Raw genomic sequence first — 26,592 nt, forward strand, 5'->3', positions numbered from 1 at the left:
GGGCGCACTAGTGTCTTTGGTAACGCCACACTGGCAACGCTGCGCATACTTCCTGGTCACGGCTTGGGGAAACAAGGATATTTTTGCATATTTTCTCTCTAAATATTTGTTGAATTTCGTAGAACTTTAAACAGACGGTACAAATATAACAGTAAGTTTATTTATAATCGTTTTAAAACAGTCATGACCCGATGGTCACTTAGAAATGAATGACTGATGGGAAAAAGTGTGGACGTGGTACGTAAACAAACCTTTTTTCTAACCTCCTCAGTCTTGATACGGGAAATTTTATAAACGGACAGTACTTACTTATGAGAAATGATAATTGCTTTATTTAATAGCATGTTTAATTAGCAAATTTAAAAGCAGTATACAATATATGCTGTCACATGCACACTGGTATGACTCTGATAAATGAAATTGTTGTTTTCAACAGTGTTTCAAAAATAAAAGCAAACAGCATACTTTCTGTGTCTGCTACATGTTAACAATCAGCCGTTTCTGATTTTATTTTAAACTGAGGCCCTCAAAAAATCTTCCCACAAATGACCAATCAGTTTGTTCCATGAGTTGTGTAAAAGTACTCAGAAGTGCACCTGACATCACAACTGTTGCCATATGGCCTCACACATTTGACAGCTACACTGAATGTTTGTAATCAGTGCAGCATTTACAGATATGTTGCTTTTAAAGGGAATCAGGTTATTCAAACATATCTCTAGACCAAAAATAGATAAACGTGTTCAATTTGTTCCAGATGTCATTCTATAATGAGCTGCTTTGCTTTAACATGAAAGGAAATCTAGGATCTTTTATATATTGTATATACAGTTTGGTATAGAGTTTACTAGTATAACATTTTGTATTGATTATATAGATTTGTATATGCTTTGATTTTCATTGGTTACTGTTTTCAGAAGATGTTTGCATATATACTATTTTATCTTGTAGGCCATACAAAATGAATAAATAAGCTATTTAATTGTTTACTAGATTGAGTGTGATGCTGATGTTTTAGTTTTCTTCTGCGTCTCCACAGAGTGTCATAAAGACCAGTTGAAGGACAGCTGCATCAACCCACTTATCTCAATTAAACCTTAGCCCGGTGTGGAATCACCACACACACCCATCTGGATATTAGAGAGATCTCAGCTGTCAGAGAGCCAAAATGACTGTGTCAAACTGGGGTCTGATCATGAACGTTGTAAACAGCATTGTGGGTGTGAGTGTCTTGACGATGCCCTTCTGCTTCAAACAGGTAAACTCATGGTTAGAGCTTATGGGAATGTGTGCCGTGTTGTTTTTTATGCTTATAGGAGGATCCTATATGTTGAAATCTGCCATACGGACTTGGAGTTGTTTGCACATGACTTTTCTGGTTAATAATCTGTTAACTGAGTGAATGAAGTGACATTTTAGTTTGTGCACTCCGTTTTGTACAAGAATCAATAAAAGCATTTAACTTTTACTGGGGCTGGAATATAAACATATAGGACATCTGTATTTGTCTCTTAATTTTTAGAGCCATTTTAAGTTTCATTCTCTCTGCAGTGTGGAATTGTGTTGGGCACATTGCTGTTGTTCTTCTGTTCGTGGATGACCCACCAGTCCTGCATGTTTCTAGTCCACTCGGCTAGTAACACCAAACGCAGGACTTACGCTGGACTAGGTGAGAGTGACTGAAAGCAACAGACACACTAAGGTTTCATCAATTTCCATCATTATGATAACGTTTAAAGCATCCTCAGTGTGGATTACAGGGAAATATTTAATTATATTGTTAATTAAATTAGGTGACCAGATTGCAACATCTGTATTTTTCTCACAAAACAGAAAAGCCAAGAACCTACAGCACTCCGCTAATGTAGATTGAAAGAGCTCCTGCCACAGTAGTATTGTGATATTAGTGTTATATTAAAAAATTCTAATCAAGAGGAAAATTTACAACCCTTTTTGTGGAAGTGGTATAATAATAATAAAAAACCCTATAATTTTACAAAACGATTTTGCAAGAAGCCTTTTTCTTTCTCTCTCCCTTCCCAGCTTTTCATGCTTATGGAAAACCAGGCAAGGCACTTGTGGAATTAAGGTAAGATGACTTTGTGGAGATTCAACTTCAATAAAATAAGTAATGAGATAAGCTCTGAATGAAATAAGCTCTTATTGCTACTTATATCCTCTCTCTGTTTTCAGCATGATTGGCCTCATGTTGGGGACGTGTATTGCTTTCTATGTCGTCATCGCAGATCTGGGGTCTAACTTCTTTGCTCAGCTGCTTGGGCTGGAGGTAAAAAAATAAGCTTTTAGGTTTTCATGTGACTAAAATTATGTTAAATGCTTTTGTTACTCTAACCACTTCCAAATCAATTAATGATAAGCAGTTCCCAGAACTGATCATTGCCCTTGTTCACAAACCTTCTGAAATGATCAAATCAAAAGGGCATTATCTTTAATAAAAAAAAAAAATAAAAAAAAAAGTGCTGAGCTCTGTGTCATGTAACCGTAAAAAATGACTTCATACGCTTTTTATAACTTTAGTTTAGACGAGATCACAGTTTCTGTGTGAAAATGAACTTTTTGTCAGGTGAACTGAGAAATTTTACTGGTTATAAATATTTATTGCTGGCCAATTCTGAATTTTACATTTTTTTTTAAATAATTGACATAAAACAGGAATTATTTAGCTTTTTTTAATTTTTGGTTGTATAATTCTGTCAAACAATATAGCTCATTATGTCACTTGCAGCATCTAATGCAAGATGAGAGATCTTTTTGTTAAACGAGACTAATCTCAAAAACATGACTTGTCACAACAGGGATTTTGTTCTTGTATTATTGTTTTGGTTGCATAGTCGTTACTGAACATTCAACATATGTTCTCTGAAGAAAACAGAAAAACATTAGGCATCTTAGATAAAATGCTGATGGTAAAATAAATAAACATAAAGATACTGGCCATGTGATGAATAATTAAACAGTTTAATTCAATTCAATTTCTCCTTTACACTAAAATATGACTAATGTTTTCTCTGTTTCACTTTTTGCATAACTATGTGTGTATATATATATATATATATATATATATATATATATATATATATATATATTATATATATATATATATATATATATACACACAGACACACTCACACACACACACACACACACACACATATATATATACACATGTAGATAGATAGATATATTAGCCAACATCTGCTTTTTCTTTTGCTCCTTCAGGTGACGCGTAGCTTTCGTATCGTGCTACTGATTGCTGTGTCGCTGTTCATTGTGCTACCACTCAGCTTGCAAAGAAACATGATGTCATCAATCCAGTCATTTTCAGCCATGGCACTTATCTTCTACACACTCTTCATGTTCACGGTGAGTCGTTCCCCTTTCCTCAGCTCCAAACTCCAACTCCAGTTTTTTATATATACTCACTATACCATTATATATTCACTATACCATTGGTATGATGACGTAATTAGATTTTTTAGTATTTTGAGTATATTAAATGATATTAAAATGTTTTGTACAGTGTAAGAATGCACTTCAACATGAATTTCAAACACTTCAGATTACAGCTATTCATTATAGTTTGCTTTAAGGTCATGTTTTTCACTTCACTTCAAATCACTTCAGTGATGCAGTGTATTAAGTATGTGTGGAATTCATTCATAGCTTTTTTTATTTATGAAATTTGCCAATTTTTTGTTCCTTTTGAAGAGTGTAATGTGGTGATTGGCTGTTCTTTTTGTGAATACAATGTAAATATACATCACCATGACCGCAGATTTTCAATGTTTCTTGTTCTAAATCTGTAAAAGTGAAGTGCAAGTTCTTAAAGATTTTAAGAGAACCATTATTATACATTTCAAAACTTTATGCTGAGTTAGTGTTGAACGCAGAGCTTTTAAGTAAAATTCAGACTTAAATTCAAGTCTTAAAGGTGCTGTATGTAAGATTTTGACCCTACTAAAGCATAAAAATACCATAATATGTTTGCGGATATTTAAGAAACATGCTAAGTTAACATACTTGTTTATCTGAAAAACAATGATACAGTCAGTTATTCTCCTTTGAAAATGTGCGTTTTGGCCCAGAATATCAATGTTTGTTTTGGTTTGTGAAACCCGCCCACTGCCAGTTTACCCAATTGTATTTCAGCACCCTGGGTTGCCAGTTGGAGGAAAACACAGCGTATTTCATTTCGTTCATCGTCAAGTGCGCTCGTTCCTGTTTGTGTCTTCAATCTGGCAACCTACGTGTGCATCAAGTCTGAGAAGGAGGGGCCGGGTGAAAAAAACCCTCTCCAATATTTTGAATTTGGACTGCAATACCTAGTTCAACCACTCGGTGTCAATCCTACATACAGCACCTTTAAAAAAAATTGTTGTCCAGGTTATACACATTGGGCTCATATTGAATTTTTTTTTTTTAAAGTATTGAAGTATTTCTAGCTCACTTATTAAATTGTGAATTTATGATACTAATTATGTAAACTCCATACAGTCAAGTGTTCCATTGCAGCACAAGAATCTCTGGAACATTCTAAAATCTGGCGAACTCTGATTTTACACAAACTTGTGAAGTTTTCACTGAAACTATTATGCTGATAACACAATTTGTAATAAAATTGCAATCAATCAATAATACAATAGAAGAATTTCTACTAGTAGTCCAGATTTTGGGACTGAATATCTTATAATATTAAGACATTGACATTGAAGACTTTAATTTCATTTAAGTTTTTTAGTGCATTGCACTGAGTGTACAACATGAACAGTTTGTATATCTTTTATCCAGCTCAATGGGGTATTTTTTTTCCCAACCCATTTCTTAGTCTAGCATTTTACCATCTAATTATGTTTTCCCTCTGCCCCCATCTAAACCGCTGCCCCGCCCCCCTTCCTGATGCTGACTTCCGACCAACCATCTGATGCTCTGACTTGGCGGCCTATAGATAGTGTTGTCCTCTCTGCGTTATGGAATAATCAGTGGCTCCTGGGTGGAGCAAGTACATCTGTGGCGCTTCAAGGGTGTCATACAGTGTCTGCCAATTATCGCCACCACCTTCTGCTGCCACCCGTAAGTAATCCGCCCCAGAGAACGGACCATACCACTGCCATGGATTCAACTACATTACCCAAAATCCCCTTCCTCCTCTGTCCACCTTCATTCAATCCAAAGCTCTGTTTGTCGGTCCCATCCGGTTAAGGGTATTTTTGTGTGAGTGAGTGTGAGTGTGCAAGTTTGTGTCTTGGTGGCAGAATTTCTATATGTTGTGTGTCGTAAGCATTGTCTCGACTTTGGTAATACCCAGCGTCCTCTGCTATACTCCAGCTGGAATAAAACCCTACGAGTGGGTAAGCAGATCTGATAGGGTTGGGATTGGTGGTGATTTTGATGGTTACATGGTCTGGCGCTCTTGATTTTGAAGGGAAAGTGGCAAGGTGCCACAAATGTTTTCTGCAAACGTGTGCAGCAGTCAGATTTTACCCTTTAATATTTTTTCCCACATGCAGCTGAAATGTTTTGATGTCCTGTAGAGATGAACTGGCATTGAAAATTATGTGTGGAAGCTGATCAGTGTGATTTGTTTTTCCTCCTTTAGTTGACAAATGATTTTCTTTGTTTATCCCCTTGAAGGAGTAGTTCACCCAAAAATGAAAATAATTCACTATAAATATGGGTTCTTAACCCATAAGGTTTTCAAATTAGGCAGTTATTAACTCTCAGCATTTCTCAGTTATCATATATAGTACCAATCAAAAGTTTGGGGCCAGTTTTTTTTATTTTTTATAACTACTATTATTCAGCGAGCAAGCATTAAAGGGATCAAAAGTCATATTCATATATAAAACAGTTATTTTATTTCCCTAAAATATTTTTACTGTGTTTTTTATCAAATAAATGCAGCTTTGATGAGCATATGAGACAACTCCAAAATTTTGAATGATAGTGTAGTTTGAGAAGGTTTGGAAAATAATTATATGGATCGTTTTTAAGATACTTTGAAATCAGTCTTTTTTTTTTTTTGTCATTGTCCATAATGTTTAATTTTGTGTTCCATGCCAAAATAAAGACATACAGGTTTGGAACGACATGAAGGTGAGTAAAAGATGACAGAATTTTAATTTTAGGGTGAACTATCCCTTTAAAAAGATTACAGGTTCTCCATGTACTCTTCATTGTCAGTCTAAGGGTCTCATCACAGCATCATCACTTCCCTTCTCGTCGTCTTTTTTCTCCCTCTGCCCTGTCTTTATGGGATGATCTGTAATACTCCTGCTCTCCCCTCCACCACAGATGGTGCTCTCCTCCTTCAAACACGGCCTCCTCACTGGCCAGTGGCTGAACAAGGTCATTTACGTTCGGTGGGAGGGCGTCTTTCGCTGCATCCCTATCTGTGGCATGGCATTTGCCTGTCAGTCGTAAGTACTCCGCAATCTTTGCACCGCCTCCCTCCTCCTTTCTGACGCCTGAATAAGGCCAGTTAGGCTTAATGTAGGGCTCCATTTTCATGGTGCAAAATGACATCATGGCATTCCTTGAATTCAAGAGCCAATGCACCTAATACAAGTGTATTTGCCCTGAGAAAATGGACCCTTGTTGGTAGACTGATACATTCTGAAGGTGCTCAGCTTATGCCGTAGCTGTATTCTTTATCCAGTTGAGTGTGGCACTAACCTGCGTGGAATATCTAACTTTTTGTCTGCTGTGTGTTGTGCTTTTATCCTATTCTTAACACTAACTCTGTTCCTTAAAGGTGTAGTTGACCCAAAAGTAAAAAATCTGTGATCATTTAATCACAGTCATGTCATTCCAAACCTTTATGATATTCTTTCTTTTTATGAAGGTAAAGATCAACATTTAAGTTTTTATTCACTGTCTTACTTGTACATATTGAAAACTTGCCATGTTAAAGCATCTTGGAAGAAAGTCATACAGGTTTGGAATGACAATTGAGTGAATAATGACAAAGTTATTTATTTTATGAGTGAACTGTTCCGAACCATGAAAGGCGTCTTTGCCTTTTCAACGGGTTTGAATAGCTTGGGGTTTCTTAGCAATAATAGACTGACCCACGAGGGCGTCTTGATTTATTTCATCAGTTGGCAGCTTGTCAGATCTGTATACAGTTGAAATATTAGTGCATTCTGATACAAGCATTAATGATTCATAAACAAGGAATGATGAGTTTTTGCACCTTATTATAGTTCATCCATAAATAGCTCACCGTGACCGTCATCTTCCCCTGATGAATTCAACCACTGTGCACTGACATAGTCTTTAGTTTTTTTTTCGCTAGCTCAAATATACAAACCATTCAGGGAGATTGGTAATCGCAGTGTTTGCCTGGTTACATAATCTCAAGTTTGGCCAGGGAGAGTCATTGACTCGCTTCTTTCTGGTTCTTATCTTTCACAACATTAACACCATTTACCAATGTCCATTGATCTTCCACTCCCAGTTCCTTCAGTTCTTCTCTTCTATTTTTTAAGTTTAATTTCTTATTGTGCAAATCATTTCCACTGTAGTTTTACTATATCCACATCCTAATACATAAAATCTTTACAGTATGCATATGGTTATTGTAGTTTTACTTAGTTGACCTGTCTATTATTATCTGTCAAAAAGTTTTTTTGTTTTTTGTTTTTGGTAAAAAAAATTACAATCAGTGCATCCAGGTAAATTAAGTGTATTCATATAATCATATAAACATATTCACATATTCCTTCAAATAAATGTTTATACATAACCATATATGTAAATACACTAGCTTTCAAAATGTCGGGGTTGGTAATATTTTTACTTTTGACATAAGTCTTTATGTCAAAGCTACAATTATTTGATCAAAAATACAGTAAAAACAGTAACATAAAATCGAGAAAAAATTTTTTTCATTTTCGTTCACATTTTTATTTGTAATTTTTTTTTTTCCTGTGACAACAAAGCTATATTTTCAGCAGCCACGACTTCAATCTTCCAGTGTCCCTTGGTCCTTTAGCTATTTTAGTATGCTAATTTTATTAAGAAACATTTCTAATTTTTTTAAATGTTTGTAAAATATTCTTAGACGAAAACATCAATTTGTGACAAAAACAATAGCTTTTATCCACACAGTTCTCTGTTAAATATACATAGAAGGTTCCTTCTTTTATCTTTAACATGGTGTTTGTGTTTGTGTCTGTCTGGATATTAATGTTAATAGTGAATAGATTTATTAAATAGTGAATAGAATTGAGGTGTCTGAGTGTGCAGAAGCCAGCACAAATGTGTGTGTGTTGGAGAGTGAGGGTGTTGGGGTGGAGGAGGTGTCAGTGTTGGATTCTGGTGTGGATGAGGTAATGCAGCTCTTGAAGCTTACTGTGACTCCCCTTTACACACACACACACTCTTTCTCTGAAGGGTGATGAGTGATATTTGGCTGTGCCTTCTTGGCCGGCATTGACATACAATGCCACTTACATCCAATCATTAGAAGAGCGAGACGGCGCGACATGACCTCCGATCTGACCACAAACAGTTCCTGTCAGCGCCTACATTTACCCATCCATTTACATTTATTACTTTAGTACATTTAGTACAAGCTCTATCTGATGCCAAATTGAAGCTTTAGAGAGAAGTTGACCTTGTTGCTCTTTTAACTAAGAGAACAGATACTGTTCATTAAACAGCAGCATTCTGGGTCCACTGGCCCCCTTATATGGCTCCCGCGTAATGTGTAAATTCCACTGCAATGTGTAAACACCATAATGGTGTTATTCCTATCGTAAAATTGTCATGGCAGCTTACACAGCATCAAGTCACTGGTTCACAGCTTTAGGTGTTATGAAGGGATCATTTTAGCAGTATTACTAAATAATTATTGTGTCAACACTTGGTAGAGGTGTAGAGAAATTGCAGTGGGACTGTAGCATCCCTGATCTTCCCCCTCCACACACATTGTAATTTCATCAGGAATAGCTTTTTGGGGTCTTTTCCCTCCATTCGTCAGGAATGGCTTTTCTGGGGTCCTTTCTCGCCATCTTATGACACTGAATTCTATATATCTATTCTAGTTGTGATATATCAGAATTCTATTTTTCATCCATGTCATGGCTGACAACATATATTGTCAGAAAGCTTTTGGAAGGACTTGAAAGTCTAAAACTTAAACCGAAGGAAATTATTAAACAGATTTATAGTTTGTAAGGGAAATACCAGGGCTTTGGTTCTGGGTAAATGACGCCTCAACAATGACTTGTTTTCTGCTAGTTGTGTATGAGAATCAACAGTTGGGTGGCAAATGGTGTCAGCAAATAAGTGTTTCCTTGGAGAAACAAAATGAGCATTTTTTAATCGAATCCTGGAGACAATTGTAGAGATTTGTGCAATACAGTATACAAATAGGGCTGCACGATTATGACAAAAATCCTAATTGTCGTTTTTTTTCCCTTTAAATTGTAATTGTGATTATTAATTACAATTATCACAATTTACAATGAATGATGTTCATACCATTGTTTGATATAACTGCATGCTGTATTTTTATATGAAAATAAACATGCTGAAAACACTCTAACTAAAAAACTTTTAGTGCTTTTCAGAATCAGAATGAGCTTTATTGCCAGGTATGTTTACACATACGAGGAATTTGTTTTCGTGACAGAAATATATTTTCTATATATTAAGCCTCAAATGTCAACTATACATAAAAAGTAAAAATATGAATGGTATTATAATTGTTATACTAAAATTAAAATAAGGGGAGAAACCCTTAAGATAACATGTAGAAAGAAAAAAACGTATCTTAAGCACACAGAATAACATAAGTGGACTTTGAACGATTACGTAATTGTGGCATCCATAATTGTAATCGCGATTAGAAATTCGATTAATTGTGCAGCCCTAAAATAAATATTAGAATGCCAACTTCCATTACATTTTGAATGGCAAACATGTGTTAAGTTTGGCATCGGTAAGATTCTTTAAATGTTTTTGAATCAAAAATATTTGATCAAAATACTGTAAAAACATGAATATTGTAAAATATGATCATTTATAACTTAAAATAACTGTTTTCTAATTTAGTATATTTTAAGTGTAATTTATTATGGAAAGCCATTATTCCAGTCTTTGGTTTCACATGATCCTTCCGAAAAAAATTGGTGCTGATTTGGTGCTCAAGAAACATTTCTTATCAATATCAATGTTGAAAACAGTTGTACTGCTTGTACATGTTTTTTGTGGAAACCATTATACAGTTTTTATTCTCTGATGAATAGAAAATAAAAAATGGCATTTAAATGTTTTGTAACATTATAAATGTCTGTCACTTTTGATCAATTTAATGCATCCTTGCTGAATAAAAGTATTAATTTGTCTCTTAAAAAATTTACTGACCCCAAACTTTGTAATGGTAGTCATTGGGAGATTTTCAAACATCAAACTGAGTTTAAAAGGAAGATGAATGCTTCAGCAATATCAAAACTCCTGTGTTGCTGTGTTTTAATGAATAAGTGAAAAATGAAAAAATAAATACACATAAAATGTAGAAGTCTACATAGACGTATCTCTCTCTCTCTCGTTCCCACTGCTCTGGTTTTTATTGCGAGTGAGTTCCAGCTATGAGACAGACTGGCCTTTGGTCTGAGAGCAGGCGTTGGCTTAAAAAGCCCAGAACGTGGTACTGTATATCCTAATAAAAGCAGGAATGGGCTCCGACTGTGTCTACGAGAGCTGAGAGCAGGAGAGCCTGAACAAAAGCCTACACTGCCAGGAAATTTTATAACATGCTAAAGTCTGACTAGCACTTGTCGCTAATATATAGCCATTGTAAATTCCCCATTTAATGTTTTGCTGGCGTCTGGTTTTATTGGTTGTCCTGATGACAGACATCGATTTTTGTTTCCTGCTCTTTTTGTAGCTGTTTTTTGTTTCTCAGTGATACTGAACCCTTTATCAGTGCTCGTTTCATCCAGTTCGACTCTCCCTCCTTCCCACCCTCCCTCCATTTTGTCTTTTGTATGTCTGAAATGAGTGATGGCCTTTCTATATTAAATTCCTGCTTCTCTTGCTCTCTTGCATGTTTATGTCTCTAGAGCTCAAACGCACAGTTCAGTATGTTCTAATGCTAAATAATGATTATACTGTGACTGGTCAGTTTGAGTTAACCAATAAATAAGCATTTATGTGATTTCACATAATGTTATATTTTGCCATAACGTTACTATAAATCTGACATTGCACAAATTGTGCATCTGTTGTAAGTAATTATGAGTCATTTAGAATTGTGATACTTTGAAGGAATTCTTTGGGTTTAATGAAAGTCTGTAGACTTTATCTGTGACATGCTGTCGATTATAATACATTGTCTCTTAGTTTTTAAAAACATACAAAAATCAAGTTTACTTTAAACACATTGGATCAGTGCATTGTAAAAGGGGAGACCTGATATGCACAAGGACACAAGAAATTTACAAAATCAAATATTCACCCACAAGAATTACATCAGTTATGTACAACTAAATGAACCATTACCCCTCTGTTAATGAATGATTAAGACATCCTCACACTTCAAATAACATCATATCACTTTTTAAATAACTAATATAAAAGTTTTATCAAAAATATGAGCTTTTTAAAGCATTGTTTTCAGTTGTAGTAATCGACAGTATGTCATTATTTTAACTTTTATTTACCTACTTTAATGTATGCATCTTGAGCTTGATGTATATGAAAAGCTTTTTCTTCCACAGGCAAGTATTGCCCACTTACGACAGCCTGGACGAGCCCTCTGTAAAGAGAATGAGCACTATATTCACCTCCTCACTCAATGTGGTCACGACCTTCTACATCACAGTAAGTGTGTGAGACCGTTCATCAACTCCTAACTGATAATCAGCAGCTTGTTGAGGCTGCTACAATAACCATTCAGTTTATTTTTGTGTTTTAACTTTTTCAACTGGAGTGACTAGTTACATACTTGATTATTTAATCTAAAATCTTAAAATTTGGCCAATGCACTCTGACCAGCTCTTATTTGCTGCCTTTTAATTTGCTGACAAATGAGAAGTGCTCTTTCATATTTACTATTATCATATCTCATAGGCATTAATAAAAATATCTTACACATCGAAGAGTCGTGTCATATGACGTATGACATATGTCTCACATGTCTTATATATATATATATATATATATATATATATATATATATATATATATAGCCGGTAAAATGTTTGGGGTCAGTCCGACTTATTTATTTATTTTTTAAGTAATTAATGCTTTTATTCCAAAATGATGCATTAAATCGATTAACAGTGAAATTTATAACATTACAAGAGATTGCTATTTTAAACAAATGCTGCTCTATTGAACTTTTATCAAAGAATACTGCATTTTTTTTTAAAGATTTTAAAATTTCCACAAAAATATTAAGCTGTTTTAATCTTTTTTTTTTTTAAGCATTGATAACAATAAGAAATGCTTCTTGAGCACCAAATCACCATATTAGAATGATTTGTCTGAGGATCATGTGACACTGAAGACTGGTGCCATCATAGGAATAAATTACATTTTAAATGTATTAAAATTCAATTTATTTCAAATTGTAATAATACTTCACTAATACATTACTGGTTTACTGAACTTATGAATAAAATGCAGCCTTGGTGAGCATAAGAGATTTTAAAGAGACCGTAAATTTTTTTATCCATAGTATATATTTTTTTAAATGTATACACACTGTAGTGAGTATAAAAAATTACAACACTTGCAGCTGCTCTGTCCTTATTGGCTCCTGGGAGCATGTGCCTCATATACGTTAAAGAAATGAGGATTCAAGGATGATAGAGTTGTTGTCTGCTCACGTTCTTACTCTTAGATTCATATCGGGCCCCACAGGTGATTGCCCTTCCCCTGTTGTGGGTGGTGGGTGCACACTGATACCCCAATGTCCTCCCGGTTCTCTTTCGGAGCTCAGAGGAACAGAGAGAACTCAGACGATGGGGTCAGACTGAGGTGCACGTTCTTCTGTGACCCACGTGCACCGACACGCTCCATCAACATCAAATGCTGTTTCTCTTTTATTCCTTCATAAATATTTTCAGGGCCACTTTGTGTGGAATGTGATTTAAGACATCGTCAGAATGTTTCCGGTCCCCATTCTCTTCTCTTAAAGCTGGAGTATAAACGTTACCTTGAGAGATAATATTGCTCGTGATTTATTTATTTTTTTCTTCTTTTTGGAGTGTTCTTTGTATTCTACTTTAATATTTCATCATCTTTTTGCTTTTTTTCTCTTTGAACAAAAGCTGAATTGAATCAGGGGAGGATTTGTAGCATAGAATAGAGAGGGAATTTTGTTGCGGGCTCAAGGACTTTAGTCTGGTGTTGCTACTGAAGGGAACCTTTTCCTCTGTGGATAGATCAAGGCCAGCAAGGTCGGAGAGGGAAGGCACTGCTTTGTTGCTCTGTAAAGAGGGCCTTCAGGGGGCTGATAGGCTTTAAAGACCTTTGAAAAGCAGCTTGCTTTTTTTCATCATGTAAAAACAATATCATTGCAATCAGGAGTTGTTGAGAGGTCATCAAAGAGACAAGGAAAGAGACATGGATTTCTGTTGGGCTGCTTCTGTACGGTGCCATAAGTAGTATTAGTCCTTAGTCATTTCAAGCTGGATCAAGTGACCCAGTATTAAATTATTTGATTGCTCAGACGTACCACATACTGAAGTGGAAAGTCAATGTAGCAGATTGTTGTGATCCAACTTTTTGAATAAAAAACTGCAGTGAATATCTTTAAACAAAGACTGTGCTGAAATGCCCAAAAATGTTTTGATTATTTTTAATTTAACATAAAAATGTCTTTTTTTTTTTTTTTTTTAACATTTGTGCTCAGAAAATAAAAAAGCAGTACTATAGCATAACTTCATGATCCAATTAAATCCTGTTGGATTAAACCAAACCATGCCTTACATTATTTCTTATCTGATATTTAGGCTTTGATTGATAATAAATGGTGTTTGATTTGATCTAGAGTATTATGCAGAATCCTTCATAAGACTCAAACGCTTAACTATTTTGTACTGTATTCCTCCAGGTGGGGTTCTTTGGGTATGTGAGCTTCACAGATAACATTGCCGGGAACGTACTGATGAACTTTCCGTCAAACCTGGTAACGGAAATGATCCGTGTGGGCTTCATGATGTCTGTGGCTGTGGGCTTTCCCATGATGATCCTGCCCTGCAGACAGGCTATCAACACCATGCTCTTCGAGCAGCAGGTAACACCCTTCCTAATATATAGAGACAGCAATATATTGTCTTGTATAACAATCTGTTTATACTGTAATATATAATATTATAAATGTCAAATATTATATATTGTAACATTGTTATTATTACTTTATTTATATACATTTTTTACATTTTTCTACACCATTTTATTTTCACTAAACTGCATTTAATATTTACGTTTGAGATCCTGTACAGTGTGGAGTTGGATTGACCTGTTATGAAGTAAAATTGAGACAGGACTGTCAAAAGTCAGGTGATGTGTACTGTGTCTGGTTGGAACTGGTTGTACATATCAACAACAACATCCCAGTTTGTCCACCAATTTAACCACAAAATATTCCCGTTTTTTAAACATACCATAATTCTTGGCCCATGTTTAAAATCATTTACCATCACCATCTGGACATTGTTTGGAGAAACTCAGGTGTCTCCTTCTTCCTGATGCACATAAACTGCACCAGCTGCAGAAGTATTTTGCTAAATTTAATGGACTCAATAAAGACTTCATTGAGCCTAACATATTTACACAGGACTGATGTCAGACCCCAAGTCTGGTCTCAGTCAGCATGCATTTGCCTGCTCTGTCCCTCAGTATAGATCCCTTGAGTTCCAAAGTCTCTTTCCACCGCTCAGACACCCGTGATCCAGCCTCCTTGGACAGCAGACTGCTGGGGCACTGAGAGATTCAGGAGGAAATAAAAGGGCTGGATTGATGAGAAAAGGTCCAGATCTCCTCCATAAACCAGCCAAGACATTGGCTCGCTGTCTCACCACTGCTGCCACGCTGAATCAGCTCAAATCACAGCTAGATTCGCGGTCGGCCGAAGGGTTTTATGCTGTCGTTAAATCTGGCATTTTGACAACAGACCAGAGGGAGTTTTATGAAGCTTACATGCCAAACCCAATATCCTTACATGCATTTCACTTGTTCAGCCATAACAGAGGCTTGGAGAGCAACATGTGTGCCTGGAATCCAGTAACAGGTTTATGAAAGTGCTCTGTTTGTCTCTGTTTTTCAGCAAAAGGATGGCACCTTTGCTGCAGGTGGGTATATGCCACCCCTTCGCTTCAAGAGCATCACTCTTTGCATCGTTTTTGGCACCATGTTGGGCGGCATCCTCATTCCTAATGGTAAGTCTGTTTGTGTGCGCACATACTCTTTCTAATACCCCCATTAAGTCACACCCCACTTCATATCACCTTTTAAAATATCTCTACGACAGTCATTCCTTATCCTTCCTCTCTATATCGTCAATTCATTATCAGTGGAACAGGATGATAAAGGTGTGTTTTAGGCAATGGTGGGGTGGGCCATGTTTTATTCATTCTTCATGGAGATTGGCTGTCGCTGGCTAGGGCTCCATTTGGCTCAGCGGGCCCAATTAGACTAATAGAGAAGGGAAGGTGAGACTCGCAGAGACGATTGAATGGGGGAAAGGCGTAGCTCTGTCCTCCATGACGGCTCCGCTGGCCTGTGTCCTCACAGCCACAAATCCAACCATAGGGAAGCAGACGCTGCAGGGCATAAATTTGAGTAAAACAATATGGTTGCTCTCAGGATGAAAAACACCCCCTGGGCCCACTGCCCAGCCTTGCAACACAAGGGCAGCGTGGAGGAAGGATGGTAGGAGGTAGATAGAAGGATGAGGGGGGAGCATGTGATGGAGCGGTTTGGTGAGAAAGACTGATGGAGGATGGATGTGGTGATTCAGGAGATGATATGGTGTAGATTGCCTGTGCAATTGTTTCCAGTTTAAACTGCCTCCTCATGCTGGGTCTGAATATAGCGCAGGTTGGAATAGATTTATACACTTACTTGCTGTTTTATTTTGTTTTGTATATTAGAGCAAATAGCCACCTAAGGCTGCAGTGTCACAGTGATTTTTACAACTGTTGAAATGGTGTTATATGAATTACAGTGAGTGTCAAGGTAAGTTTAAATATAGGCCTAGTAAAAACAAATCAGATAATATTACCCGTTCATGTAGTTAAGGCTTGGGTTTAATAGGAAATGTTTCTTGAGCACCAAATCAGCATATCAGAATGATTTCTGAAGGATCATGTGACACTGAAGACTGGGTAAGGGCTTCTAGAAATTCAGCTTTGCCATGTAATTTATCAATAATAAATTACATTTTAAAAGAATTATGAGTATTATGACCAATGATTGCAAGTAGAAATTTGCTAGCATTAATTGGCAGTGAATGATTATAATTCTTAATTGCATAATTCTGACACCAGTCTATTCTTCCAAGTAATATAGTTCATTAGCCTTACCTTTGTTTTGGTTTTGTAACATAGCAAATAAATATGTTTGTGTGTGTGTGTGCCATAGTGGAGACCATCCTGGGTCTGACTGGAGCCACCATGGGCAGTCTGATCTGCTTCATCTGCCCAGCTCTCATCTACAATAAAAACATAAATAACTACTGTACTACACATATACATAAAAACTAAATATAAATATATTATTGTTTTATATATATATATATATATATATATATATATATATATATATATATATATATATATATATATATATATATATATATATATATATATATATAAAAAACTTATTTTAATAATATTATTGTAATAATATTTCACAATATTGTTTTTTTTTTTTTTTTTTTTTTTTTCTTCACTGTTTTTATAAATGCAGCCTTGGTGAGCATAAGAGACTTTGTCAGAAATAAATCTTACTGACCCCAAAGTTTTGAATGGAAGTATAGTTCTTTAAAGCAAAAAGGGCAAAGAATCCAAAGAGAGTGCATCATTTTTGTCTGTTTGATATCTGATGTGATCTGAAAGAAGAAGAATGCACTGGAATTGTGTGTCAGGGAGAAAAAGCAGCTGTCCCTCTCTCTTTGTAATGGAGTTTGTCATTAATTTTGATATCCTGCGAGTGCATTGACTTGCTGTGTGGAGTCATTCCCACAGTGTGTGTGCTGGCACTGTGCCTCGGGCTGTGCCCCCTCCGTCTCCTGCCCAAATTACAGATGCCTTTACTCTTTCACTACAGAGTGACAGCAACTGAGGTCTCATCTAAGATGATGTGTAACCACATGCTGATGTCATCCTCATCACTTTTATGTTGTGTGGTTTGTGAGCAGCCAACATACTGATGTTCATTGTTCTTTAGTGCCAACAATGCCACACTTCCATGCCTATGAGTCTCTGCCCACATGGGTTACTTCCCAAACTCTGGAGTCCACCCAAATGGGTGGCGTTCCTGATATTGGGGCAAGGACCATTCCAAAAGAGCTTCTTGTCATAATGAGCACAGCAGATGTTTGTGTTGGCATGAGCGGATGATGCCACTCTGCCTTGTCTCATGCCAAGCAGCCTGACATGTCCAGGTCCACCATTGCACAAAGAATAACCTCAGATCAGGGGCAGAGGAACTAGGAGGGGCCTGCTTTAATAGATTTCATCAGTGCTTGGGGCACCATTAATGTTACTGTAGGAGATTATTGTAGATTGGATGCCAGCAACACCCTTGCCAGCTTTGTATATTGAATGTTAAACCACTAAAATTAAATGTGCACTGATTCTATAGGAATTTAAATAGTTTTATGAGGGAATGGGGGGAAATTGATTCTATCGTTTACTATATATATATTTACTATCATTTTTATTACTTTAATTTCATATCATTTCATTTTATTTACAAGTTGAATCTTTTCTAAATTATTTATTTTAGCAGTAGGACAGAGTTTTTGTTGTTCTGAGTAGTTTGAAATTGGATTTAATATGGACAGTCCTGACCCCAAGAATTTAAAAGTGTGATTTCAAACAATTACCACCTCTAGTTTTAATGAACATCATAAAAACGTCAAATTATCTGTTTATACATGTAATATTTAACAGATATTTATATATTTAACTTGAAGACATTGTGATAATTTCCAGCTTTTTTCATATAGCAACATGTTCATGAGACGTTTGTTGTTCATTAAAATCTATGGATTTTTTTTTTTCTTTTTTTTTGTTAGAGGACCAAACAGTGGACACTAACTTTCTTTTTTTAACTTTCTTAATTTCTCCCTTCATTTCTTTTTTAAAGCTGGTTCTGTGGGTTGGTCTCGGCATCCTGCTCATCAGTACCTTCACCATGCTGTCCATTTCCTCCAACGAGCCACAGAAATTAAACCCCCCTCTGGATATCCCTGCAAAAACTGAGAACAAGCCTCCCATCCTAAATGCCCCTGAGTTGCCTGAAGTACAAGGTACATCTATGCTTTATGTTTATGAAGAGAAAGTTATCAGTTGACATGACACAAAATAGAAAAGTAAGTTCTGAAAGGGACAAGGTGAAATAGATGAGAAAAAGAGAAAGAACAGTGAAGGAGCCCAAATGATGAGCTCCAGTAGCAGGCCGCTCCGTGAATCAGTGACCTGAATGATGCCCTTCAAACCTGAGCACTCGCTGTCCCAGAGCAGCAGTGAAACGGCCGGTGGCATTTTCCCATTATGGCTCTGATAAGAGGAGGGGAGATCGAAGGGTGTTCAAATCTGGGAGAGGGCAGAAACGACAGTGTTCCCTCCAACACGGGCCGATACAGGACAGAGGCTCATAAAAATGCAGATAGCAGGAGCATCCCAACAACTTTATCCACCATTACCTCTCCTTTTCTGTTCTGCCACTCCTCCTTCCTCTCCCTCTCACTCCCTCCTGCTGACTGACACTGGCATTTATCATTGAGCGGACACCCACTTCCACACCTGTTTCCTGTTTACGGCGTGCTTTTGAGGGCAGCTGTGTTAAAACGTGGGGCTCTGTGAGCAAGTGAGTGGAACATGGGGCCCGCGGGCATGTAGAGGTGTGAGTTTGCAGCTGTATGAGTACACACATGCATGCTTTGCTTTTCAGGATTGTAGGGAAGTGCACCCAACCCCCTTTCTGTACATTCCTTCTTTCTTTTCAACCCCCTTTTTCTTTCATGCTCTCATAGATAATGTTTGCTATCCTCATTTGCAATGTGTAACTCCTTTCTGAGTATACATAAATGCTGTCATGCAGTAGATTATCTGTTATGGTAGTACACTACAGGCTCAGGTTAAAGGAAGGTGTGGACATTGTAAATATTCAAAGGCTGTTTTGCACAGGACAAGTAGCAAGGTTATATGGAAAGTACTGAGCATCCATCTCATACCCTTATTAGAAATCTCTTCTACGGTGCAACGGTATCCTATTGGTCTTTCATACTCTGCTGCCCTCTACTGGTGTTTCTGGGACACTCTCAATGGGATTTTTGGGACTGCTCTGCAGCAGAAAAGACATGCACACATGGCTTGGATAGAAAAAAGAGATGGACCATGTTTAAATTAAATGCATTTAAAATATGTATTTAATTACAATTTTTTGCTGGACAAAAAAATCTAATGCAATTTGTAATTAAATATTTTCAGAGACAGTATTTTTATTTTAAATACTTAAAATACTTAATCAAGTAGGTAATTTCATTCTCAGATAATTCTTTCTTCACATTAATAGTACTGCCAACTATAGTTAATATTTATATATAAAGCTATATATTTCTATATACTATAGCTAACTATTAAAATTGACAAGTTGGACTGTATAGCAACAATTTAAAAAGCAGCCAAGTGTCACACTTTCTATTATTCTAAAATCTTAAAAAAGCAGACTCTGAACTGGTTGTCTAGAGACACCACCCAACTAGCTGCGGTGATCCTTTCTGGTATGAAATGCTTACTTTTAACAGTCCAGACATTTTCTGATGGAAAAAAAAAATCAATTACTGCCTTCCATTTCTTTCTTGTCTCTCTCAAAAATATCAGATTATAAAACTAAAATAGCTTGTGTATGCTGTTTCATGTTGACTTTAAATTTTATCTTTACACTGCCATAATGAAGACCTGTGCAGTGTTGTTATCATAATTTTGCTTGATTCTGGTTTGTCTGTACGCAAAGTAGGGTCTTCTTCAAATTAACTTGAGTTACATTGCAAATTACATCTGACAAGCCTCAGGCAAAAAGTAGTTTAAAAAAAAGAACAGAAAATAAACTTTGAGATTGCCATTAAAGAGCCACATGAAGCCATGGGTTGAGAACCATAGGTGTGGGATAAATTTAACATTTTTTTTCACCCCGCACAAAAACTTGACATTATTATTATTATTTTATTTATTTTTTATATTGTGACTGACACGTCTAATCTTTGTGTTTCTAGTGCAAGAGAATAGACTAGAACCTGATCCAGGAAAGAAGCCAGATAGGCCACCAATTGAGGTTGAACAGCCAGTAGAGAAGGCAGCAGCAGAGCCCCCTCAAATTAAAGTACCTGTGGAAGGGGCTGAGCAAAACAATAAGGATGAAAAGGTTCAGCTGGACCGCCCTGAAGCAGGTAATGCATTAATTTAGCTGTGTATTTAAGATAGTTTTGTGACGTATGAGAGCATGTGAGCAGTTCTTGAGATCTGGCTTCTCTTCTACAGGTTTTGCGGTCCCAGAAGGGGAAGCCCATCGCCATGAGCCACCCAACCCTCATGACAGAGTTCAGGTAGATGAGATCAAAAACCAGGAGGAACTGGAGGACGAAAATAAACAACCTATAGTTGTGGAGGAAGAAAAGAAACTGCCTGCTGGCGAGGAGGAGGAGCTTCTTGCTGAGCAAGGGGCGGGGCAAGCACAAGAGGTGGAAGCTGTAAAAGAAGAGTCAAAAGAAAAAGATGCGGTGAAAAGGGCTGTCGATCAGGACCAACATGCAGTTAATGAAGTGTTGGACAAGGCAAAAAATCCAGAGGATGTGAAGAAGGTTGAGCCCTTGGTGGTCCATAAAGAACCAGAAGTGCCTGAAGTGAAGGAACAGCATGAAGAGAATGAAGCGCCCCGAGAGAAGAAGCCAGAGGAGATGGACAAAGCCCCTGAACCCCAGGGTGAGAAATGTGAGTGAACACATAAGCATCTGCTTAGCAACTCTCTGGCAACCACTCAGATCTTAAGAAAATGTAAACATCTAGTTTCTGTTTATCGTACATGACTGATAAACTCTAAGTAGCTTGTAAACATCGTCTTTGACCTTTTGTTTTTATTCATATTCTGTTGATATGACATGGCACATCATAAGGTGTATGCATATGACCTTTTCCACTCTGTAATGATTTGTTCATTAAATGACTGCTTCCTGCAGTGAAGGAGCACAAAGAACAGAAGGTTCCAGATGAAAAGGATGGAGGGGTGGACAAGGATGGAGATGGGGACAAGATGGAAGGTGAGTGCTTTATCCATCAGAACATTGACAGAACATTGTCCAGAATCTATAGGAAATGTGGTTTGAAATATAGACTGTATAAAGTTTGGTGTTTCAAAAAATAGCATTTTCAGTTCAGTCATTCAGTCAGATGTTTGAGCTCACTGGTGTGATCTTTGCTTCTCTTTGCCTAGTTCTGTTCTACCTCTTCACTCCTGGCTCGATGGTTTTGAACTGACTTTATTTTTATATTTTCAGTTTTCATTTCAATTTTAGTTTGTTAAACTTTTCTATTCAGCTTTATTTTTATTACAGTTTTAATTTATCTTAAACTTTAGTTAATTGCCAAGACAACATTCCTTAATGTAATATTAATATTTTATTTTATTTCAGCTTTATTTCAATAATAGTTTGTTAACCATAACAACACTTGTAATAGGTAATCAAGCAATGCAATTCAATACTTACACTAGACAACATAGTCACTGATATGTAAAACCTACATAGTACTAAGTTTATTAGTTGGCCTCTAGACAGTAGCTTTATGAACCAATGTGCTGTCATAACTTTTATTACGTTTATTATTTTTGCATAACTAGAACACAGTATTGACCAAGTAGCATCAAGGACAAATCTGTTTTGTTATGATAAAACATATCCTATACTTTTTAAAAACTTTTAGCACAAAGTTAAAAGTGTCTTTTGCACTGTACAACTTGCCTTTTCCCCCAAATGCTTGTTTTACTTTCTTTCAGCAAACTGGCCAACATCTGAAATGTCACATTGCAATGCTGCACTCAGATATACTGCAAAGATGCACCAAATCTTTAAATCTCTTTCTCTTTCACCTGGCTTGTTTTTTATTAAGGCATTTTGCTCTCTTTCTGCTGTCTTTTTCTCTTTTGTTTCTCGATTTCTTATCTTCCTCCGCCATTCTGTTGTGCCACGGACTCCTGCCTCCTACAGTGATTAAAAAGATTGTTGCAGGTACGAGATGATGTGTCTTATGTCTGCTGTTCTCACTCCACTCTGTCTTCTTTGCTGTTATTTTTAACAGTCATTCTCTCTCACGCCTCAACCCATATAGCTATTAATAACCAATAGTCTGTTACCTGTGTTGATACATTGACCATTATTCTAGTTTGTGTACTATTCAATAGCTCTGGAAACATAACTGAACAGCCATCTCTAGTCTTTCTCTTGTTTGATTATGAAAGTGATTTCTTTGGTAGAATTCCATATTGATGTTGTTAGGGTATCATATTGACTAGCAACCACATAGCAATTCCCTACTAACTGCATAGAAACACAGCCATCTAGCAACTTCTGAGCAATGCATTACAAATTACTCAAAACAACATAGCAATCTCCTAGTAAACACCTAGCGATGCCCTACTAACCGCATAGAAACATCCTAGAAACCACCTAAAATACTTACCAGTGTTAACTTGTGGAACTCAGAACAGGACTGAACATCGCTTAACAAATAGTGGGAAAGTTATCAGGCCAACTACAACATCATGGTTGTAGGTTTTTATGAACAGGCACCACTAACATTTTCTTCAGACTGACAAATATGTTTGACCACAGTTAATTACACTCTCATATGCATCCTACAGTATATTCATTGTAACTTCTCTTTTTCTTTTCTGCTTGGCTGATCCTCAGAGGGTCAGTTGGACCATGCTGTGCTGCTCCAGGTAATTAAGGAGCAGCAGCAACAGCAGAAGAGGCTTCTGGACCAACAAGAAAAACTCCTGGCTGTGATTGAGGAGCAACACAAGGAGATCCACCAAATTAAGGAGGGAGAAGAAGAACCAAAGGCAGCAGAACAGCAGAAAAGACATGTGGACCATGAGGAAAAACACTTAGATGTGAATGAGGAGGTCCATCAAGTAAAGGAAGGAGAAGCTGAGCCAAAGGTAGCAGCAGGTGAGTCAGCAAGCATAGACAAGTTGTCTAGACATAAAAGATTAAGGTTTTTCTGGTCAAGTGGTAAAAAAATATAAATTAACATTGTGTTACCAGTGTTGGTGCTTCCTGCTGAAGTGATCTTGCATGCAGTAATAAAATACATCATGTCTTTTTTAGGAGAGGGTGTAGGTGAGGTGGAGAACGTAGCTGCAGCTGACGCAGGGCCTGAAGACCCAGAAGCAAAAGAGGCTCATGTCGCAGTTGGTCTTCCCAACAATGCACTTGAATTGGTGCAAGATGCAGGTGTTAAAGTTCCCAAGGAGGAGGAGCTGGAGCTGAAAAACGAAGCAGGGCACGATGGAGCACCACCTCCAGAGGTCGGTGCCCGAGGTGTTCCTCTGCGTCCTCGAGAACCAGAACTGCCCAAAATCAATCCTGACTCTCTTGCAGAAGAGGAGGAAAGAGTAAGGCAGAAATTGGCCCAACTGGAGGCAGAGAAGGAGAGAATAGAGAAAGAAAAGTTGGAGAAGGAAAGGATTGAGAAGGAGGTGCAGGCCCGTGTCGAGAAGGAGCGGAAGGAACGAGAAAGACGAGAGGAACTGGAACGTGAGCAGGAGCTAGAACGTGTGCGGCAGCAAAAGGAACAGCTAGAGAAGGAAAGGCTTGAAGCAGAGAGATCGAAACTTGAAAGAGAGAAGATGGATAAAGAGATCATGGAGCGTGCCGAGAAGGAGAAAAGATTGTTGGAGCACAAGGAGCGGCTAGACCAGCTGCAGCAGGTCATCGATGCGCGACATGCGCAGCAGGGCAAGGGAAGTCTTGAGGATGAGAGTTTGAAACGGGAACGAGAGAAGACTGATAAAGAGATCATGGAGCGTGCAGAGAAAGAGAAAAGGATACTCAAGCAGAAAGAACAACTAGAAAAACTACAGCAGGTCATTGATGCAAAGGATGATAATGCACCCAAAGCAGAAGTCCTGCAAATGCCTAAGCAAAAAGGAGGCAGGGACTTGAAGGAGAATATAATTCCACCAGAAGAGGAGAAGAAAGAGGAAAAGAGGAGCCGAGAGGATGGAGGGCTGGACCTTAAGAGGAGACGCAGATCTGTGGACCCTGAGGGCGGAGAAGATGCTGACCTGGATCTTCTGCGGGACATAGGAGGTTTAGACTTACACACTGACCTAAAGGGGCAGCTCCTGGCGGGATCTCTGATTCACACACGCCAACTCAAACAGACGTTTCAGAGACAGGAGAATGAAGACTAGAGTAGGTTGTTCCAGAATTACCACCTCTGGAACCCAGTGAACCTCTCAGTGGACCTCTCAAGTACTTTTGTGATTTGGCAGTGAGAAGAATCTCTTTCCTCCTCATTTGAAAAGTTGATGCCTTTATCTAAGACATAACATTCCTTTTGGGTTCATGATGACAGTGGCACTTTGATTTGATCCTTTAGTTGTCCGCCGGGAACACTGACTCCATAGTCCCTTATGAGCTTCCATTATTGTTTTGTCTGAGATTTTGCTGAATCTGGTGCAATAAAAGTAATGTCTGGTGTAATAAACTGAGCAGGCATCACATTAAAAACGGACCTTGATGGGCACACAGGGCATTTCAGAATATTGTGTTTTGGACTGTGGCATAGGAAAACGGCACAAGTGTACCCCCTTGTGGCTGCTATGGTAAATTGTATGGCAAGTTCTAAAATGAAATGTCACTGTTGCATACGTCCTTACTGAAGTTTTATCTTCTGTAAATGAAACTAGAAGCCAAATTAATATTTTTAAAATATGCAAATTTTATTTTCTTCTAGGAGCTTTGTTTTCTTCTTTAGGAACTATGGACCATTTACTGTACAATAGTGTTTTCAGTCTGCTGTTCTGTATAATGAAAATGGAGTGTTAATGTTACCTTGGCCAACATGTTCAGTGGTCTGGTTGCTAGAATAGTTCTCATCTGAAACTATGGTCACTCTGTGTGTGTGTGTGTGTGTGTGTGTGTGTGTGTGTGTGTGTGTGTGTGTGTGTGTGTGTGTGTGTGTGTGTGTGTGTGTGTGTGTGTGTGTGTGTGTGTGTGTGTGTGTGTGTCTTCAGGATCAGATTTTCCTTCCATATAGTTAACTGTTAGAACTAGTCAGACCAGCTATAAGTGAATGAAATATTTGAATAATTTATGTTTTTATTTTTTTTCTTCTTTGGGTTGTTTCAGTGTGTTTAAAATGTCTGTGACTCTGTTTTATCACTTTGTGAAAGAATTCAACTCTCATCTTTTGAGGTTGATCTGAAATTGGAGCTTATACTCCAGATTTAATGTTGAACATAACATGATTGTTTCCCACAGTCAATTCCTTGTTTTCACTGTGCAGTGCTTTTCTTTTCAGGGTTGCATTGCTTTTCTCTTGAACATTCCATATTTTTGCCAATGAAGATATGATTCTGGTCAGTGCCTTATGGGGTTTCTGTTCTGCAGTGATGTGTATGTGAAGTCTGTTACACCCTCACTGTGTGTGGATTGAAACTTTTTGTCCCCCATCTGCATTTTCTATACCTTGTTGGTTAAACTTGCCAGTGACTATTCTCTTGATGAATTTCCTGATCTCGCTTTTGGGGATCTTTTTCTTATGTCAAAAGAACAAATATATAGAGATATGGTAATAAGAGTTTCATGGAATGCTGTCTGTCTTGTCAGTAACACTGCTCACTTATCCATATACAGGTGTTTAATTACCAGATGATGTGTAGATCTCTTAAAGAGTTACATGTTAGCAGATTTCAGAGGTTAATGACTATTTGACCCAAACCATTTTGTTCTTTAATTGGGATAAATTAATAAATTATGTAACAGCAGCTCTTTGTGAAATATTTGTTGTTTCTTGCATCATATTTCTCCTGTTCATCATTTAAAAGTTTTACAAATTGTATGTCCATTATCCTTTTTCTTCAAATTCAGGGTTTTAGGTTAAAAAGTTATAGTGATATATAAATGGTGAGCATTTTTCTCCTTTTTAAAAAACATTTCAAACTTTTTTTCTGTTCACTTAAATAATGCTGAACTAAGACTAATATTTGAAAGTACAAATATTCTATTTAGTCTCTCAAGTAATATTAAGTCATAAATACAACATGTAAGATAACTATCCAGGAAATAGAAATTTTTAAAACATTTAAAAATCACTGGTT

General features: G+C 37.1%; 1 protein-coding gene across 1 annotated transcript; it reads left to right on the plus strand.

The window, feature by feature from the left end:
- LOC109064315 (putative sodium-coupled neutral amino acid transporter 10) lies at positions 1–26,259 on the plus strand. Its single transcript, XM_042767954.1, is given in 17 exon segments — positions 1–237; positions 1,040–1,258; positions 1,552–1,669; positions 2,044–2,089; positions 2,194–2,287; positions 3,241–3,384; positions 6,313–6,437; positions 11,748–11,850; positions 14,090–14,272; positions 15,305–15,416; positions 16,621–16,725; positions 18,350–18,514; positions 20,483–20,656; positions 20,748–21,197; positions 21,443–21,523; positions 22,469–22,489; positions 23,171–26,259. Coding segments are annotated over 16 exon segments (3,522 nt in total). The 5' UTR covers positions 1–237; positions 1,040–1,168; the 3' UTR covers positions 24,682–26,259.
- The last annotated feature ends 333 nt before the right edge of the window (positions 26,260–26,592 follow it).

The sequence above is a fragment of the Cyprinus carpio genome, chromosome A12, assembly GCF_018340385.1.
Source record: "Cyprinus carpio isolate SPL01 chromosome A12, ASM1834038v1, whole genome shotgun sequence".
Lineage (NCBI taxonomy): Eukaryota > Metazoa > Chordata > Actinopteri > Cypriniformes > Cyprinidae > Cyprinus > Cyprinus carpio.